This window comes from Terrapene carolina, unplaced genomic scaffold, assembly GCF_002925995.2.
Source record: "Terrapene carolina triunguis isolate 2854851 unplaced genomic scaffold, T_m_triunguis-2.0 Scaffold234, whole genome shotgun sequence".
Lineage (NCBI taxonomy): Eukaryota > Metazoa > Chordata > Testudines > Emydidae > Terrapene > Terrapene triunguis.
The window spans coordinates 5,042,903-5,063,489 of record NW_020664585.1 but is presented as its reverse complement, the minus strand read 5'-3'; the positions used below and the strand labels follow the sequence as shown (position 1 = coordinate 5,063,489).

At 37.4% G+C, this 20,587-nt stretch overlaps 1 protein-coding gene across 2 annotated transcripts in view; it reads right to left on the bottom strand.

The window, feature by feature from the left end:
- Window positions 1–19,402, bottom strand: part of HECTD4 (HECT domain E3 ubiquitin protein ligase 4) — an 87,526-nt gene extending 68,124 nt beyond the window's left edge. The window contains exons 1-12 of one of the 2 annotated variants that reach the window (XM_026656876.2): window positions 18,891–19,402; window positions 16,351–16,440; window positions 15,824–15,954; window positions 13,198–13,306; window positions 11,692–11,830; window positions 10,595–10,765; window positions 8,434–8,626; window positions 4,029–4,190; window positions 3,812–3,925; window positions 1,806–1,946; window positions 1,187–1,419; window positions 520–665 (exon numbers count right to left, since the gene is read on the bottom strand). In XM_026656876.2, coding sequence (XP_026512661.1) covers window positions 520–665; window positions 1,187–1,419; window positions 1,806–1,946; window positions 3,812–3,925; window positions 4,029–4,190; window positions 8,434–8,626; window positions 10,595–10,765; window positions 11,692–11,830; window positions 13,198–13,306; window positions 15,824–15,954; window positions 16,351–16,440; window positions 18,891–19,153 — 1,892 coding nt within the window. In that variant the 5' untranslated portion in view covers window positions 19,154–19,402. Of the gene's footprint in view, window positions 1–519; window positions 666–1,186; window positions 1,420–1,805; window positions 1,947–3,811; window positions 3,926–4,028; window positions 4,191–8,433; window positions 8,627–10,594; window positions 10,766–11,691; window positions 11,831–13,197; window positions 13,307–15,823; window positions 15,955–16,350; window positions 16,441–18,890 lie in introns of those variants that run through there. The other variant, XM_024196255.2, reaches the window with a different exon arrangement.
- Window positions 19,403–20,587: the final 1,185 nt, after the last annotated feature.

Below are 20,587 nucleotides of genomic sequence, written 5' to 3'. Positions count from 1 at the left end.
AACATTGCTCTAACCACCATCATTTACACAGATTCTTTCACCTCAGAGCATATATAAACCACACACACACACACACAAACACACTGCACCCGTCACTGAAATGCAGACAACTCTTGGGTGAAACTGACAGCTATTTAACACCATACTCCTGGTTAGGTTAAAAGAAAAAGTGTAGCCAATAGGAACTGCAGGAGCAATTTAAAGTAGGCATAATGTAGTTATTGCATACTGCATCACCCTCGCCACTTAATATAACATCCTGCATTTTTCTTCCCCTCCAAACCAACCAAATTTGCAAGATCTGATCATATTTATCTAAAATTTGCCACAGGCATAGTTTACACACAAAATCCTGGATTCTTATAATAAAGTTCAGATTAGCTGTATTTTTAACTTGAATGGCTCAGTGAACTAAGAAACAACAGTAAACTAAGAAATTACAGTCAGGTTATGATTTTTCATAACTATCATTAAGATCTTAGTTTCACTTTGTTTTGACAAAGTAACATTGATATTTACCTGATTGCTAGACAGACCTCCTTCTGAATTTCAGGGCAAATCTGGCTCTTTGGTGCCATCAATAACTGCCAAAGTAAAAGGCCAGACCTTCTAACAATGTCTCTGTTTCTCTCAGTTTGGGGGCTGAAGAAAAATTTAAAAACCACCTACAAAAATGATAGTTAGAAAATACAGCAATATTAAAAACAAATTTCTTTTCTACTCAAGAAAAGTGCTTCATACAGGAAAGCCCCTATAACATAGTGGCTCAAATGGAAGCAGAGTTAGGCCAACTTTAAAGATTTTTATGGCCAACACTCTAAATAATTTCTCCAAGGTTGCTCAAAGTTGGTGGTAATCAGGAATTGAATCCAGATCTACTGAGTCTGTGATCAGAGCCTTAACAAAAACTAGACAAACCACCCTTGTCCTTGAGCAAATAACTTAACCTCTCTGGATCTTATCCAATTTGTAAAACATAGATAAGAACTCATAGGGGTCTAATTTTAGACTATAACACATTCTAGAAATGCAAAATAAGAAGTTATCTCTAGGTTAATGTCCATTAGCTCTTCTCTACGCAATACAAAGTCACGATTCATTTAAAAAGAGGCTTACTTGTTGATCTGCATTCTTAAAGTCTCCTTTCCAGAGTTTATTTTAAAATATATTTAAGATTTGTTTATACCTGAAAGACAACAAGGATGCAGCGTATAATGCAAGTATCTCCATTCACCATAGCTTTCTCCATGATGTCGCAAATACTGCTGAGATGGTGTGCTTCAATTGGATGTTGTTTGCCCAAAAAATTTGTTATTGGGAGATTATTACTGGCTGCAAGCAGATTTAGTTGGTGTATGCACATGGCACCAACATGGTGCAGTAACTGGTTGATAACCTCATTTGTGGTTATAGCATCTCCTGAAAGAAAAAAATAAATGGACATACTTTTCTCTATGAACACAGAGGTGCATATATCAAGTTTACATTCCTTTTTAAAATATGTTATGAAACCATCATTAGCATCACTGATATTCTGCAGCACTTCAGAGCTATCGTCTGCATTAAAGGTAAGAGATTTCTGTTCAAGTTTTTAGAAGTGTTAAATGCAGAAGTCAGAAAACCAATAAACATGCACAAAAAAGCTTTTTTCTTATCTTCAATAAAGATCAAGTAATTTTGTAATATGCTGTAACTAATCTTGTGGCTTTCTGAAGAAAGTATGTTCAGTGCTTTATGTGAGTTTAGACTACGTTAATCTCATATATAATACTTACACTTATACAAAGTGCTGATTATATGCTCACCTCTAGGCTCTGTGATGATATGACTAACTCCCAGTCTCTGACAGACATAATGGAATGCTTGGTTTCCAGGATTACACCATTGATCAATATAGTCATTAGAGCACGTCCATATCATGTTATTCATAGTATCATAACATGCACCTGAAGAGAGAATATACAAAAAAAATCAAAATAGTTTATTTATTAAAAAGTTGTCTGATGATAGTATTTTCTATTGGAATTTTTTTCTTGGAAAGCAATTCAAACATTGCTATATCAGATGTGTATTTAATGTGTTTTCTAAAGTTAATTCAATTACATTATGTGACACATCAAGCTGCTTAAAGGTAAGGGTTAAGAATAACAATCTTTTAAAGCAAATTTCCTAATGTGGTTAGTGCAAACCCCTCATGCACCAACAAATAAATGCCTTAAGTGCTATATTTCGTATTCCTGTGTCCTTATCACTCAAATTGCCTGCTACCAATTAGTCAACTGGCTGAAATGCTGGGGCTAGCATCTTATGCTCAGGGGTCAGCACCACAATGTTGCACGACAGACACTTGACAAAATTACTGTACTTAGTGATGGACATGGGGGGGAGAGGGGAAAATGTTATGTCATTCAATTTTTTTTAAAAGTTACCATGGACCTCAAAATTTGTACCCCTGCTTATGCTGCTGTTCAAGAAAAATAGATAAAGCAGTTTCAAATATTTTGGCTCTCTCTATTCATAATTAATTGCATTTGGTTTTAATTTAATAGCCTTGCTGTTACTACTTTGCAGGTTATTTAGAGCTGGTGGCATGTATGGTGCTGTACAACTGGTGAAGAGTGGTGGGCAAACAGACCTCTGGCCTGAGGAGCTTACAAGTGGGCACAATACATCGAAAAAACAAGAGAGCGTCATAGCTGGATCTTTAGAAATTATATAAAGGAGAGAGAGGAAAAGTATGAACTTGGCAGTATCCCCACTGCATGAGATTGCAGAAAATTCTTCTATAGGCTTGTCTAGACTAGGATAGAAGATATTTAAGCACATTTCAAAACTCAAGGGTAGACTGGACTAGTTGTATTGTGACAGACGTTAAGCGGATTGAGGTGAACCTTCAGCTTGATTGATTAACATGTTAACATACTCCTAGCCCTGTCTGCGCTAGAGTTTCAAAATATGTTGGCCAAAGTGTTTTAACGAACATTTAAAAAAATTATACCTTTGATCCTTGTCAACTTGACTCCTATACAGATCCTAGTTAACATTTTAATTAAGCATTGTTTAAAACCTGTTGGTATCTATTATATGGAGATATACTTATCACACAGAACTGGAAGGGACCTTGAAAGGTCATTGAGTCCAGTCCCCTGCCTTCACAGCAGGACCAAGTACTGTCCCTGACAGATTTTTGCCCCAAATCCCTAAATGGCCCCCTCAAGGATTGAACTCACAACCCTGGGTTAGCAGGCCAAAGCTCAAACCACTGAGCTATCCCTCGCCAGCTATCTAGCATAGCCGGTGTTTAACAATTTATTCCTATTTTATTTTGTATCATTCTGACTATTGAGTTGGCAGAAGCAATCCAAGTCCAGAATGCAAATTCAAGTGAAGTCGTGAAAACCAAAGTCACAGGGAAATAAGAAAATGTAAGCAGAACATCTTCCTGGTTAATACATTTATTTTTTAAAGTGAAGATAGGAAAGTTCAAATCTTCTAAACACTGACTCTTTCTTTTAAGAGTCTGTAATACAACAGATATTAAAAAAACCTTCCAAGTTCTCTCCACCTAAGGTCAATACCTCTTCTCACTTTCTAGAAGACAGAGTGCACCTTCAAAACTTGCAAACCAAAGCATAAGAAACCAGGAAAAAAGCTTTCCTTTAGAATTTTCACATCACATCTTCTAAGTTGTAATTTTATTTAATTTTTACCAAAAAAAGTGGAAGTTACTGGAAATTGAAAGAAAAAATTTAGAAAATACAGATTACTATCTACAATACTGAATGTCCCTAAAAATAAATGTATTTCTTACCAAGTCCTGGTATTAGAGCACCACGTCCAAGCGAACTTCCTGCGGCATCAATGAGATCCGCTCGGCTTGTGAACTGCCCATCCGAAATATTGTATACCAAGCTAGAAGCAAGAACTTTAAAAAAAAAATTCTCCAATTAGTTTCTCAAACGTTTAAAATATGATAAAGAAAAGAGTCTCTGAAATCTGCTGTAAGGATAACAAAAAAAAGAACTTACTTTTCAAAGATGACAAACCACTTGTCCCACCAAACAGTGATCGTGTCGCAGAGCTGCCTGACCCACCTGGAGGTGGGACCAACATCACCAAATATGTTCCACATGTGTACATTGGAGTCTTTCGTAACATTTTTAGTGGTAGCCCACAACTAGTGTTAGCAGCTGAAATGTTAAATAAAGCAATGAATCAAACAATTATTTCTCTAAACAATTAGTACGATATGGAGAGCAAGCAAGATAGAAGTCCTAAATATAATCTGTTTTGGAGTTTAAATAAATCCATCAGAAATACTGACAAATCTAACATTTTTGCAGGCTTTGGAAGTTACTTGTGGGGCTGGCCAGTGGACTCTAAAGATCCCCCCCCACTCATTAGGAGATAATTCCTCAGAGGGCATGCACGGTTTCAGTGGCATTTTAAAATATAATTTGAATAAAACAATCTTTAAATATGAATAAAAATAATAAGCCCTAGTTTCCATAATGACGATGATGACAACAACAACAAACAACAACATCAGGAAAAAAATAGAAACCTAAAAGCTAATAGAAGGTATAATATACAGAGAAGCAAACAAAAATCTGTCCTAGGGATGTCTAAGATGGTAAAATATCATGAGCAACATTTTAAAGCCCAAGGAAGTTTTAAGACAAGAGGCATTCACTACCACTTTTTAATCCCTTGAAATCCCCCTACCCTGGTCCCATATCCAGTAAAGCATGGTGATCTAACTTCCAGCCAAGGTGGTGAGGGTGGAGCTCCAGCCAAAGCTGATCAACATTGCTCTGAATACTGTTCAAGAGGAACCCATATTTTATTTTCTGAAGCACTCCTATTCACTACTAGGCAACATACAGCTTTTACAAGATCTCCATTATACCTCTTTCCACTCCCTGTCACAATCTAAAGGGTACGTGCAAAAACATTAGAAAAATATTTGCAGTGGTGTAAATGTACATTCCACTGGTTAGAGAGAGAGCATTTTCTTAACTGAGGAACTTATAACAACATGTAACTGGATCCATGAGATTTTTAAAATCCATATGCATACAGTAATCTCACCATTAGTCAGTGAACCCAGGGTTCCAGGTTGTTTAATGCATATTTGAAAAAAAAGGAAGAGAACTATTCAAGACATACACATAGAAAGTTTGTCCTGAAAAGGAACTTTAAAAAAATCCTCAGAATGCAAAGAAAGTGATTACTACACTAGTTTAGACAGGGTGTTTGAATAAAGTGAAACTACTATAGTAGTTTCAATAAGGTCATAAAGAACAGTAATACTGTAATATATAAACAATTAATCAGAATACCAATAACTATGTCACACATATTTGCTATTTCATCAATAATGAAGAGGTACTGCAGAATAGTGCCCAAAAAGCAATTCCAACAGTGCTACAGTGTGAAAAGAGTACTCGATGAGTGCTTTGAATGGGAATTGGACCACTTGTTTATTGATGTCCCAAACAATATGGTGCATCACCACTGGAGTATCCCTCACCTCAATATGAGTCTACACACGTATAATGAAATTTCACAACACACACAGTCACTGGCATAAAAAACTAAGAATATGATTAACAATTTCTACTGCCAACAGAAATGTTAAAGTTCATTTTGAGAGCTTGGGACACTTACTGGAAATTGATTTAGGATTTTCTGAAGTATCCTATTCATAGTAAGGATTAATAATGCCAGAAGAAAATAATTCACCATGCTATTGTTACAGGTTTGTCAATGGTTCCATGTAAGCCTTTATTTATAGCCTAAAAGTGAAACATCTTCTGAAGGAAAAGATCCTTTTGGATTTCTTGGAAGATTTTTAAGGCCTCTAAGTATTGCCTCAATGTACTACTAATGCCATTTTTAAATCCTTATGAAATCACTTATGCATCTAGTCTCTCATTTTCCTCCTATCTTCATCTCATTGGCAATTCCATTACCCCCTTCCCCACACAGGCTCACAATCCTGGGGTTATTTTTACTCTTCCTTCATTTTCTCCCCAGATCAAATCTATCATGAAATCCTGTCAGCTTTCTTTCTACATTATCTCCAGAATCTAAACTTTCCTTTCTATACCCCCTACCAAAACTCTGGCCTAAACCCTGATAATCTTACACATAACTACTCCAATGTCATCTTTGGTCTCCATGAAAATCATATGATCCTCCTCAAATCAATTCAGAATACATCTGCTAAATTCCTCTTGGTTGCCACTCCAACCACCTTCTGCTTCTCCTCAAATCCCTTCACAGGCTGTATCTCCCCATCCCCATATCAAAGATGATATCTTGGTCCTTTAAGGACAAAAAAACAACAACAAATAATCACTTAACCATGGAGTTGACAATAAAATTAATTTTCTGGGAGGGTAATCAAGTCAGTTTTGTCTGACACACCAGTCTCATAGTCTAGCCATTAGTTTTATTCTTCGACATTCAGTTTTCCTATTGATCTTTTGGAAATGTAGAATTAAATAGAAGAGAGGAGCTACCTGACTAAAATCAAAGTATTATGAGATCTTCAGTGAAATAAGTTTCACCAAAATCTAGGAAAGCTCTATAAGTTATGGCTGATGAATGTTTTCTTTTTAGTCCAATTAAAGGAGTTTATAATAACATTGAGACAGAGGGATCCAGATGGCCTGTAAAAATAATTCAAGATCAATCTGCACTACAAATTAATTTGATTTTTACCCTACTTTTCTACAATTCCTACCAGTCTACTGAGTATATCGTATTCTTAATATTTTATGCCAGTGACAAATACTGAGTGATACCTTATTCTTTACTCCTGGGGGAATTCTGCACCAAAAAAGTTAAAAAATTTGCAACAAAAATTAAAAAATTCTGCACACAATATTTCAAAATTCTGCATATTTTACTTGTCAAAATAACACAATATAATCACACCAGTTTCAATTATTTTTGGTCATTTATTTCAAAATGCCTGTCAGCAAGTTTGTCTGTAACAATACAGACAACAAAAAAGATTCAGTTAATGTTTTTTGACAAATATATTCCTTACTAGGCATATTAATACAGAACTCTGAGTAATTCATTTAAACTACAATACAGAACCATATTTCCAGCACCCCTCAGAAGCAGTGCAAAGGCTTGGGAAAGTCAGGGGTAACGGAGGAGCTGAGGGAAATGGAAGTAAATTGCTGGGAAGGAGCCTGGGTGTGAACTTGGAGGGTTGTTGGGTCTGGGTGGGAAAAGTATGGAAGAGGTTTTTGGGGAGGAGGGGCGGGGAGGTATTGTTAGGGAGCATACCCCATGCAGACCCTGGCTGACACCTAGCCTCTCCCATTCAGTCAGACACATCTGCTCCTGTTCCCGTGTTCCTGTACTCCCATGTGTCCCTCCACCCCAACTCAGACACCCACTCCCCCCATCCCCATGTGGTCCTGCACCCCTCCCCCTGTCCCCAAGTGGCTCTGTACCCCCTCCCCCTGTCCCCATGTGTCTCTGTGCCCCCACCCAGCCACTCCCCTGTCCCTATTTACCTCTGCACTCTCTCCCCATGTGTCTCTGTGCTCCCACTCAGCCACCTCCTGTCCCTATGTAGCCCCGCACCTCCCTCCTGCCGAGGCCCTGTGCCTCCACTCCCATTCAGCCCCTGGCCCGTCTGTCCTCCCCCACTAGCCCTTATGACCCCCTTTCTGACCCCCCACCCAGCACCCCATGGTGTCTGTCTTCCCATAGCCCCTGTCTCCTGGCCTGACAGGCGCTGCAAAGAAGGCAGGCTCTTTCTCTTCCCTCACTAGCTGGGAGCTGCTGCTGTGTTCTATTGCCACAGCACCCTCTGGTAAGCAAAAGACAGAACTGCAGCAACATTTTGGCAGAAGCTTTTTTCTGTACAAAAAATTAATATGCACAGCTTGTTAATTATGCGAACATGCAGTAGTGCAGGATTCCTCCAGGAGTAACTCTTGAAATAGTCCTATAGCTTTCAGTGGGACTATCAATCAGAGTAAGGGTGGCACAATTGAGCCATAAACTAGCAACAAAAGGGCGCTGTGTTTACGACAGCTACAGTTTTTGCATGATCAATTTTTTTCCTTGCAGCAGTGTATTTTACTTGAATATGAACTGTTATTTTGCTATTAGAACTCTGAATGTTAAGCACTTGCACTGAAGTATGTATTTGCATGAAGTATTCCAAAAGCAATTATCTTTACAAGAAATTCACACAACTTTAAAGAATTTTAATAAATTCTAAGAAATTCGTAACAGTAATGTATATGATGGCAGTTTAAAGAGCCTAAATTTAAAGACACTATACGTACAGGTATGTAGGATTTTCAAATTCTACAGTTAGAGAAATAATTTTGTAAATATGCATCACTCCAAACAAAAGTGAAAAAGTATAGTAAAGGAGAAGAGAACTCTTCTGACCTGCTTGGTCCTCTTTCAATGTATTGGAAATTGTAGAGCCAGTTAGAGCAGCCAGTGTTGCTGATGGGGAGGCTCTGTATCTTGAAAGCCTACTCAGAAGCATCTCATTTATACTCTTTGCAGATTCTCCCTCTTTTCTCATTAGTATAATGCGCTCCTGTAGAGGATTTGCTATACATATATCATTTTCTACCTATACAAATGAAAAAAAAAAATCTTTAGATATTTAAGTCCCTAAGAGATTAAGGATTTTATTCCTCCATGCTTGCAAAATGAGAAGAGAAGCAAAAACCAGATCCAGATGTATGCAAGGAAGTCTGATACCAAGGTGATTGGTGTGACTGAAATACCTAGAAATACAGATTATTATATCATGGCCAAAATCATATCATGACTGATCATCTTTAGACATTTCTTACTTTGGAAAATACAGCAGTAATAGTCCAGTTGCCATAAATAAATTTCCAGAAATAAAGTTGAAGTTAACATTATACAAAACCCAGTATTTAGATGATTTTTTAACTATAACAAATATAATATACTAAAAATTATTTTTATTTTCTGAGTAAGTTTTGTAAAAGTCTAAGTCACACATTAGCTGAAAAACTGGATGGAAGATTTTCCCTACATAATGCAGTTCTGGGAAAGTTCTAGGCCATGTCTAACCCAAGAAGATTTTACCAGTATAGTTATACTAATATACTGGTATTCGGAGAACAGATATAAGTTACATTAGCATAAGCACAGATACAGCTCTGTCATTTTTTTTTTTTTAAAGCACACCCCTAATCAACATAGCTATGCTGGTAAAAATATTTAGTGTAGATCAGACATTTAATAAATTGAGTATTTTAACTAATAACTCCACAAAAAGTCAGACAGTAGCTGAGTTCTCTACAGGAATGAGTGAAAAGTTTTTCTAAAGTGCTTCCCCTGCAAAAGACGTTCCTAACAGAGCGCCAAGGCCAGAACCACCCGCCCAGAGTGCTCACATTCTGGAGGGACCCAACTGGAGGTCATTCGGAAACTGAAACTCATTTTTTCTAGTAACATACAAAGGAAATGAATTGGAGAATCTCTTACCTTAAGAATGGGAAGACCCTTCCCCTTTATATGTTTGCCAAATTAGATGTATTTTTAAGTCCTCAACTCATTCCCAAGATTCCATGCAAATTGGAGAATAATAGTTCAGGGGGTCAGTACAGTGGGAGTCTGCTGCAAGTTACGGAGTCAGAACCTGCACTGTCGCCCACAGCTGTATCATATCTAGATAATTTTAAGTCCTGCCTAAGTGCAGGGGACTGGACTAGATGACCTACTGAGGTGCCTTTCAGTCCTACCTTTCTGATTCTTGCTCATCAATTCTACCATTTATACTGCTTCCAATATACCACTGCAGAAGTCTATTGGTACTGACAATACTAAGGGTTGTACCAATGCCAAAAAAAGTTGTTAAATTGATATGGTTTCAGCTTCTATAGAACTGAAGTTGTTTAAACTGCTGGAGACTGTGCCATTTAAATAAATATCAGCAATTATGTGCAAGCTTGAAACCTGAGTGTTACATTTTTAACATTTCTTCTGCACCTCAGGAGTATCAACCAAGGATGTATAGGAGCTGTTGAGAGGAAAGGAATACAAACTGTTGTCATGTATAGCTCCAAAATGTAAATAAATAATTTTAAAAAAATCAGTACAAAATGTAGACTTGAGTGATAAAGTGCACTTTTTTAGCCTTATATAGACAACTTCTATTAAAATGATCTTATTGCGTTTTAAAAGAGTAATACGGAGTAAGCAGTCTCCACTTAGTACATGGCACTTACACTAAAAGTACTGTTTCAGTATGAAACAGAGTAATAATGATGCTATAATATATTTCACACTAACACCACATGTTACAAGCAAGCCTTCAATATTGGAATGTCCTTTGGAAGTGCAGATTTTATAGTATGGCTTTTCATCCTGTTAAACACTATGTCAACTGCTTGTAATGTTTTGACTGTATTCCTGAAGTTATGTACTAGCACTCAAATGAACAATTAACATGTCCAGTAACTTTATTAAATGTTACTATTTTAAGAAGTGTTATTCATGTCACTAAACTAAGTCTGCTACAAATAAACAAACAAATTGCTAATTTAATTGAAAATACACTTACTATAAGTTCAAAAATATCCATAAAGACAGAATGTCCCTTTGGTGTTTTTTCATTCAGGCTTGCAGGAGACCAGATCCAGTAGAAATAGGTACCATCTGAAGAAAGATGTACTGTGGTCATAGTACTGCCAACTGGGAAGTGATTTACTGGCATGGGGAGTATGTGACATACCTAGAGATCAGTAGGAAAGCAAGAAAGAAGGAGAGTCCAGTTCACATTTTGAAGCTGTTCTTCAGACTATTAATTTAAAAAGTGCGTGTTTTTAGTTATTCTAGAGCAAGGCTCATTAGGCTTACTTATCTAATTATAATTTGCTATGATTTGAGGGAGAATACAGTTTGCCAAATAGATGTATTGCGTACTAACAAATTCCATGCTAGCAAGACACAGTTATCCATCTAAAAATAGACAAAAGATCATGGTTTCAAATTGCTGAAAAATGTACATATTACCATTAGCAAAATGTAAATATTAATATAGTTCTCTGTTTTATCCTACTTCACTGAAATGTCTGCTCAAAATTCTGGAAGGAAACTCATTTAATGAGGAATCCAAACACTTAATTTGAGGAAACATATTGTATATGGCTGGAAACAGACAAACAGCCTTACTCCTTATTCTTCAGTGAAACTTCTTTAAACCACAATGGAAAAACATTGTCAGGAGGGATAGTTGCTCGTCTGAAAACACAATTATAGCGAGAAGTGAAGGTGCCAACCATTCTTGTACTTAAGAAAAATGGAGGCATCGGGGATAGGTAGGCTCTAAATCTATTTGGTTTAAAGATAAATATCAGTTTGCTTTGTTTTAAAATACTATTAATTTGTGATGTGTGCGCATAAACACTGTAACACAATGTAACTTGTAAGATGGTTTGTGAGGCATGACATGCAACTCTACCTACCAGTGAGAATCTGCAGAAGCAGTTTCATGGAGGGAAAAAGCAAACTCCCAGCACAAGAGAACTAATTAAATTTGAATTAGAAATTTTGCTGAAAGTACATCAGTATTATTATTATTTTTGACAATTTAAGAACATTTCCTTACTATATTATGATTATGAAATAAAGGCATGAGGGTTTTGGTGGTTTTTTTACCTGAAGGGTATTCTGGTCAATGACCTGGAAAAGGGAGTGAGGCTTATTATCAAAAGAGACAGGCCGATGAAGAAGTTTGCCATTGCCAAAAGCAACCCATCCAGCCTCCAACTCCTCGTTACGACAGTATACAAAGCCTCTGGGGAAAAAGCAGGACATTACAAACCTTTAAATATGCTGCACCTTTTCAAACATTTCTTGAGCTTTGTTTGAACCTAGCTACAAATCCATGTATCTATTTAACGTAGTAGCACTGGTTTTAAGCATGTGAAGACTCTGAAGATTCAAGAATCATAAGCAAGGAAAGAATGAAGAGATAGAACAATCTTGGTGCTAATAATTTGTATTGTGAATTGCACAGGGCTGAAATTTGTAACATAGGCGATATAAATTCCTAACTACCAAGGTTTGATGCGGACATGGTGGTGAAATGAGATGGATGGATTTTAAGCAGCAGGCCGCGACTTTTATTAAACTTAAACACAAGAAAGTGGCACTACCCATCCAGCATCAATACTCTCCTATACCAGGCATTTCATTGGTTCCAATGTAGGAGCCCTGTAAACCCCACCATCCAAACAGTAACTTGGGGTAGGCTCTCCTCAGGGCTCAGCTCGTTCCGAGTCCAACCACCCACCCCTCCATGACTGGGATGGAGGGTACAGAAGGAACAGGACCTTGACCCACGAGGGACTCACCCTCTCCCATGAGCCCAAGGCCACCACCAAAATCCCAGGTTTTTTACCTCTGGGAACCATTAATTTTATCCTTTCAACTCCACTGGAGAAGGGCCGTAAGTTGCAATGAATTCATAACTCAACCAAGTACCTCATTTAGGTACTAAGCGTATTCTTACTCAGCCTACTGTGGCTTGAAGGTGCTGTGAGGAAAGGTGAAAAATTCCTTGGTCCTCTGCCAGTTGGCTCATGGGAGAAAAAATTCCTTCCTGACCCCCCAAACGGGTGACTGGCTAGTCTCGCAGTACCAGTCAGGCCAGATTCCCATGCCTAGTTCAGGGTGGAACAGAGTCAAAAGAGCTCTACATGGCCTCCACATGGCCCCTGACTCAGGTTAAATCCTGGGAGCTGGCAAATGCTGGTCAATCAGCTCCCCTTGCTCCATCTGGCCAATGGATATCAGAGATTCCAATGTGGGGGGGAAGCTTCCTGGTGTCCCTCAGTGACAGTCTCATTCCCTAGGTACAGAGGCTGTCCCACTTGCCACTATCAACTGCTCCCAGGGAAGAATAAATTTATGCCTACAATATTCTATAAAGGAAAACATCTCAAAATATGGGCCATGTTAGATGAGGAAGATATTTAATGGCAGTAATTTTCAATATAAGAAGGGGAGAAATCAAATCACTAAATCTGAATCACTGAAAAATGATTTAGTGAAAAAAATATTAGATGCTTCATATACATATCAGGTCCTCTGACAACAAAGATTTATCTAGATAGGATAATAGATCTGCAAAGGCAGAAATATCACAATACTGTGGCTTACCGTAAAGTACCGTGTAATCCAGATCCTAATTTGCTTATTCCTCTGCCTACTGAATTAGTTGTATAAAGATAAAGTCCATCTGCTGCAAGACAGCGCCCTAAGTCTGCATCTGAAATAGGAAGGAAGCATTGAGTGGAGACCTTTTATGAACAGCAAAGCTACAATGATCATGTCGCTGCTGCTGTTAGGACAGTGACTGAAAACCAGTGAGAGCTCCTCTTCTTCTCTGGTCAGAAGTTTATATTTATATATAAATTATTATTTGTATTACAGTCACTTCTATGATGACCAATCAAGGACCAATGCCCCATTTTAGCAGGCACTCTACCATTCCTGTATCCAGTTATGCATAACTGTATATTTACAATTTACCCACATTGCTAATATACATATATTAAAATATGAAATAAATTATACAAAAAATGTGAAGTGCTTCCAAGCAACTTGAATGAGAACAGTGTAACATGCACCCAGCTGCTCATTCAAGTATGCAAAATGGCATCAGGTAACAAACTGTTTTCTCAGATATGGATGATATACATTTGAGAAGTTCCCTATTTCTGTATTGCTTTCTTATCTGTTATGCAATATGGCTCAGAGTTTAAGTTCTAATCTTAAATTCCTCATGTGTTCTGATTCAGAGTTCAGGACCTAATCAGAGAGCCCCTGCACATTTTTGGCTGTACACTATTCAAGTCTGACTATGGTGCAAGTTAGAATGCTGCATTTAATAGGACATGATCAACAGGACTCATTTCAGATGAAAATGCTTTACCTTCACTACCAGAATCTAAAATTATTCCATACAATACATTTTAAACATAATTTTCAATTAAATACTTTCAGAAGGTTGTAATGGAGCAGAAGACCATTTTCTTTTGTTTTGCTTGAAAAGAATAGAAGGATTTAACTCTTGTTCCTAGGGCATCAAGAAGAGGCTACTGTTGCTCACACATCAGCATACTGGAAGGGGAGATAACACCCAAGGTTTATGAATATGGCAAGCTTTTCTGCTCAAGACCACCACTGTAACCGTAACATACTGTTTGTAACTGTGTGAAAAAAAATCCAACCAAGTGCATTGAAGATATAATTGTTGGTGCCAGTAATTGCTCGTACATCTAGCCGTTTGTTTCTCAGATCTTTGTTAGTTGAGAGAAAGATCTCTGATCAAGGAGGATGAGATCTCTACCCAATCTTTTAACTCATATACATCAGAAGTAGAAAACTAACAAGCAAGCAAAAAAAGATGGAGGGTGGGGGGAGAATGGAAAAATCTGGCTGCAATGATACATGTATGGCACCCAAGATATAATATTAACGCAGGAATGTCAAATAACCAGCCCACTTAAGGTATTTTGGTAGTTGACATTACATCCTCAGATCACAGAATCTAAGCTTTCATTTTTTTTCAGAACAAGTAACTTCCTAGCTCTCATGGTTGCAAACAGAAGCTTCCAAATATGCATAGAGTGTAAACCAATACATTTGTCTTCCTGAGTCTGTAGGCAAGCTGACACAATGACTCAGAGGTGTGAATTCCTTTCATCTCCAGTGATCTCACTGAGATGTCAACTCAAGTCTGATGACACCTCAACACCAACAATAACTATTTCATTGCTTACCTTTGTAGCAATAAAATTAGGGAAGTGGTGGGAATTGGGAATTGCTGCAGGCAGGGAAATACAGAGCGAAGAACAGGAGAGGCACAGAAAGAGATAAGTCAGAGCAGAGGAGGATGGGTAAGGAAGAGAAAGGACAGAAACACTGGCAGTCCTAAGGTTAAGCACTTTCCCACTAATGGATGCTTAACGTGACAATAATGCATTAGACAAAAAACCAAAAGTTTCATTATAAAAGCTATTCTCAATTTAATCTTTGTGCAAAACTCCCATTGAAATCAATGAGTTCTGCTATGCATATTGCTTGATAGAATCCTAAATGTACACCCCAGATCACTAGCCATGATAAAAATGACATTCAGTCCTTACCAGTAACTGAGTTGTACCCATACATTGAAGCCAATAGCAAGTGATACAATCCATTGTACTACATCAATATGCAGATTTAAAACTTTCCTTTAGCCAGCTAAAACTTTATTAATTTTAATACAAGTGGACTTGTTTCTTCCAGTCAATCCCCTACTCAAAAAAAAAAAAAAAAAAAAGGCAACCAAAGGAAGCTCTATTCACTCCTGTACCCATCTCCATCAAGTTTCCACGATTGTGTACTACAAAGATTGTGTACTATTACAAAGATGACCCAGTAATAACAGGCTACCTGTAAAATTAAGTCCATGCCCATTAGTCTGTTTTTGAATGTGCAAGTTGGAAAACTGGGTCCCTACATAGCCATCTTCTTGCGCAAATGTGGGGTTTTGCAGCTATAACAAGTGCCTGCATGTTCCTACAGATGCCCAAGTACGCTATCTTCTTAAAAACATGGCCCCATGTGTGCTCTTTGTTATGCCTCATGACTGCTTTTATACTCTTTCCAACAAAAAGAAAAAGAACTTCTCAAATTCTAAAGCTTTAGATAGAGGGGAAAAAATACTCTGTACAATCAATGCAAAAAAAATCTGATCCTCTTAAGTGATTTTAGTATAGTCATAAAACAAACTCTTCACCTTTGTTTTCAGAGCTGGAGCCACTGTTGGCATCAGGTGCAGGTAACATATCTTCAAATCCCCAAGATACCATGTGTTTTCCCCCAAGCAAACAGGAGGGAGATCCAGGCCCACCTTCCAGAAGCAGCAACCTTTAAACCAAAAAGAGTACAGAGTAAGATACATAAAGAAAATGTTTTCAGAGTAATGATAAAAGCAACAATTAACCAGCTTGAAAATTAAGATTAAAGATATTTTTTAAATGGGAAATTTCTTATCTCTATGTTACAGTTCATAATTAAGCCATTTTAAGGGAACTTTAGGAATTTAATTTTTTTTAAATTAACACATATTGAGAATTAGCCTTTGATCATTATCCTTCCTCAATTAACCGGATTTTTCCTAGGGCTTCCAAATTTTCATTTTAGTAACTATAAAGTCTTGGATTTGTCAGTGGATCACATTTTGAGACTAATCTTTTATCTTTAATATTTACACATTTTCAAGGTTGATGCAAAAGAACTACAATTAGAAAAGTTATTACCCACCTGTATAATACATCAGCCACAGGCAGGGATCCCAGGTCTGTCTGTTTCTGTAATAGATGTACTGTGTGAACAAAAGTTTTCAGTGATCCCCTAGGAAAATAATTAAAATAAGAGTTAGAAGTCTTTGTTCATGGAAAATACACTAATTTGTATGCAAGGCAACAAAGGATAACAGATATTTAAGACAATGTCCAATGACAACTTTTTGTAAAACCTCAAGGATGTTTTCTCTCTCAACGAGCCAACATCTTTTCCTGTTTGCATCCTTCTTCTGGATTATTTCCACCCAACTCTGGGGTAACACAAACAAAGAGGGGGCAGAGGGAAGGATGTTATCTAACTGCCAGCCCTGAACCCACTTCTTATTTTGGGCATCAGCTGCCACAGGCAGCTCCATAAACAATATACAAGGGAGGGCAACTGGGAATCATCTTAGATTAGAGCATTTTAGATTCTTTTTATTCATCATTTCAGAAAAATAATGACATCTATGCAGCCTGAAGGACTATATTTGGTTTATAAGTGTTGCAAATGAAGGCTTCAAAGGGATAGTCAAGTGCTTTCCGCAATTGATTATCCTTAAAAGGAATTTAAAAATCCCAAGCCTAGAAAATAGAACTTGGGGTATACACTTGCAAGTGTTTGTCAGAGAAGTTGACCGGTAGAAATCTCTTAATTGTTTAGGCCACTACCAAAATGTTTCTTATAATGGGTTCTTCCCCAACTGAAGGGGCTCCTTAGGAGCTTCTACAAAATGTTTAACTTGCAGGTGCATATAGAAACTAAGAAAGCAGATTACCAGTACATTAGTTTTGTACAAACTTTAGTAGTGCTACGCCCTGGAAAAAGCCTCTAATGGTTGACAGTCCTTTGACATCCCATCTTTGAAATGCTCAATTTCAATTTCCCCCCAAGAATTTTAATCAGTTTTTTAAAACAATATTCATCCCATTGCTTTTGTATCCTTCGGAAAATGAAGCATCCAGGATTGAAAAAAGATTATCAATAGTAGTCTTCTTTCAAAGGCTTCTTTCTTTATAAATGGTGCCCAATGCATGGAGGAGTGCATGGCTTTTGTAGGTAAACACAAAACTCAAAATACTATAACACTGTAGGTAGCATTATGTAGATAATTTTGTAAAGACAAGCTAAGAAGAAGATCTTCAATTCAATGCCTTTAGTTAATTTTGGTTCCTTTAACCATTTAAATTCACAAAGACATTATCCATGCCTTTTGATAATAATTTAGACATGCCAGATAGCAACCATTGTCCCCCAACTGATGCACAAAACAAATGTTATTTGTCACATACATTTTATTTAATGCATTTAATAGATTATAAACCCTGAAGATACTACTGTGGTCATCTAATCTGACCTCATGTATAACCCTGCATAGGAATTCCCTGAATTGATTTGTGTTTCAACTACAGCAGATCTTTTAGAAAAAGATTCAATATTGATTTTAAAAATTGCCACTGATGTAGAATCCACCACAACCCTTGGTAAGGTGTTCCAATGGTTAATAACACTAACTGTTAAATAGTTGTGCTTTATTTCTAGTCTGAATTTGTCTAGCTTCAACTCCCAGCACTCGATCTTGTTATAACTTTGTCTGCTAGACTGAAGAACCCATTCTCAAAGTTTTGTTCCCCCATATAGGTACTTCTAGACTGGAATAAAATCTCTTCCCCCCCACCCCCAAACCGTCTCTTGGTTAAGCAAAACAGATTGAGCTTCTGGAGTCTATCACTATAAGACAAGTTTTCCAATCTCTTAAATCACCCTCGTGGCTCTTCTCTGAAACCTCTCCAATTTATCTCATCCTTTTTGAATTGCAGACACCAGAATGGGAAACAGTATTCCAGCAATTTGGTGTACATTAGAGAGTCACGATTTTCAGAAAGTGCTAAACACCAGTCCTCTAAAAATCAGGAGCCTTTAAAGTGAAGTAGAACACAAACAAAACAATCAATCAATAAATGGTTAATTTTGAAAGTCTTAGCCTACACCATTTTTTGTCCAAGAAAAACTGAATTAGCACAATCTACTTCCTCTGAGGGCTTCTCTATGTAAAGTGGCAATTGAATGAAAAAGACCTCCTGCAGCAGATGACAGACTGACGTACACTGACCTCTATATAAGCCCTTGAGGAAAAATGAGATGCAGGACCAGGGTCAGAGAGCACAGGGAGAAGTCAGACAAACCTTTCCCCATTTATTAAAAGAAAGAGAATGAAGAGAATGTTTAGTATCCTGTGTCAACCATCCTTACAGATGGGTTCAACACAGTAAAGGAAACCACATGCACAAGAGTCAGTCCTAGCCTAAATCTTTCCTCTTCCACATGAGCTAAGCATTTATATCTCGCATATTGGTTTAACCTTTTCCAGGCAATTTTTAATATGAAGAGACTACTAGCTAGTGTAAAATGAAAAGCTTTTCCACAGCATGACCACATTATAATTTCTGCCATTCTTTAGCACAAACACATGCTACCATCATCAACCATGACATCTGTCTAATATAGACTCTTCTTACCTTGCACAGGCCAAGGCAACAAGGGCGGCAGCAGCATTCTCTTTTTGTTTATATGGAATCTGTTGGCCTGAGGCAGATGTTTCCTCCAACCAGGAGCAGAGCAAAGATTCAATTCCATTAAGACAGTCAGCTGGTTCCTTAGTCAAACTCAAAGGCTGGCAATCTCGAAGGCAATTCAATAGTACCTCAGCAGTTATGTTACAGAGAGAAGGGTCTGTTCTACTTTGAGACTGAATGAGAGGAAAGACCAACAGAAGTCCCATCCGTGAAGTAAATGGTGCTTGCTCAGGTTGCTGTAACAAACCCTGACGCTTGAGCAAGGCCAATGTTTCTTCATCCCCAGAATTTTCCCGTTCGTGTTGTTCTTCCAAGGCTAGCTGGCGCTGGGCATTCCAGAGTCCACGCAAAGCATTTAAACGGTATTCAAGCAGACGGGCATAGGCGTTGCTCTGGTTTCCACATACAGAACGCAAACGCTCCGCTAGTTCTGTTGGATTCTTCGTCTCAAATGTTAGAATCTAAGAGGAGAACAAGGTCACATTTACTGGTGCAAACATGTCTGCTTTTATTAGAAATGCTTTAAAAAAGCAAAGTCCAACATAATACACGTAACATAACTTCTAAATATTAGACTGAAACATAATCCCAATCTAAAGTGTTAGAATATTTTTACAAAGAAAACATCTCAAGTCTTAAGTCCATGTCCCAAGAAGTGCACGATTATTCCCTGAAGTACATTTTGTAGCACTTTCTCCAGTTTTAGAACATTTCAAGTGATAGAGCTTCCCCCAATTTTCTAACCTCACAGCTCCCCCCCACTGCGAAGTTTTTTTTCCCTGCTATTCATCTCACTTTTATCCCATTACTCTGTTACACCTGCTTCAAATGTTTGCAGTTATATCGTGTTCTCTTCTTTACTGATAGCTGCTGTCACATCAAACACACACCTTATGATCAGATGTTTCTATGAGGAGAAAAATGTCTTTATCTTGGCACTTCCAAATAAAATGGGAAACAAAGTGGGAACAATAAAATCAAGTAACCCTAATGGAAAGCAATGTTTGGAGAATTCTTCCAAGTACTAAGCCAGAAAACCATTATTTCTGTGAGAGACGATAGATCTCTTTTCCTCATATTACACAGTACCACATCTGAGATCAGCAGAGTCACTTGAGCTGGCATGCCCTCAATAGAAATAAGAGGGAGCTGCTGGCAGAGCATTTTCTGTGATAGGTCCTTGGATTTATTAGTCCCCAGGAATGCTACAAAGCCCATATTGTCTTCTCTCTTTACTCAGGCTATTGAGGAGAGAAAGGGTTAAGAGTAGGGGTGATTATATTGACAGGCAGTCCTTCTATATTTTGTGTTTTTTAACTTACAGGATAGGCATACAGAGTATACAGTAGGAAAATAAAGATAAATTTTATAAATGTGATGAACAAGAATAGATAAATCACTTCAGGATATGTCATATTCATCATTTTCATGAGTAAACTTACTGAAGTCAGTGAAACTACTTTACCTGAGTATAGTGAACAGGATTTAGCCTTACTAATAAAAGGGTACGTTTAAAAAAAATGAAATTCTTACAGAATTTACATTGGCAAAGATATATTTTAATGGTTAAATATTAGCAAGTAAATTTTGTAGATCAATATTTCCAGTCTAAGAATGTTAGTTACTAAACTATACATTAC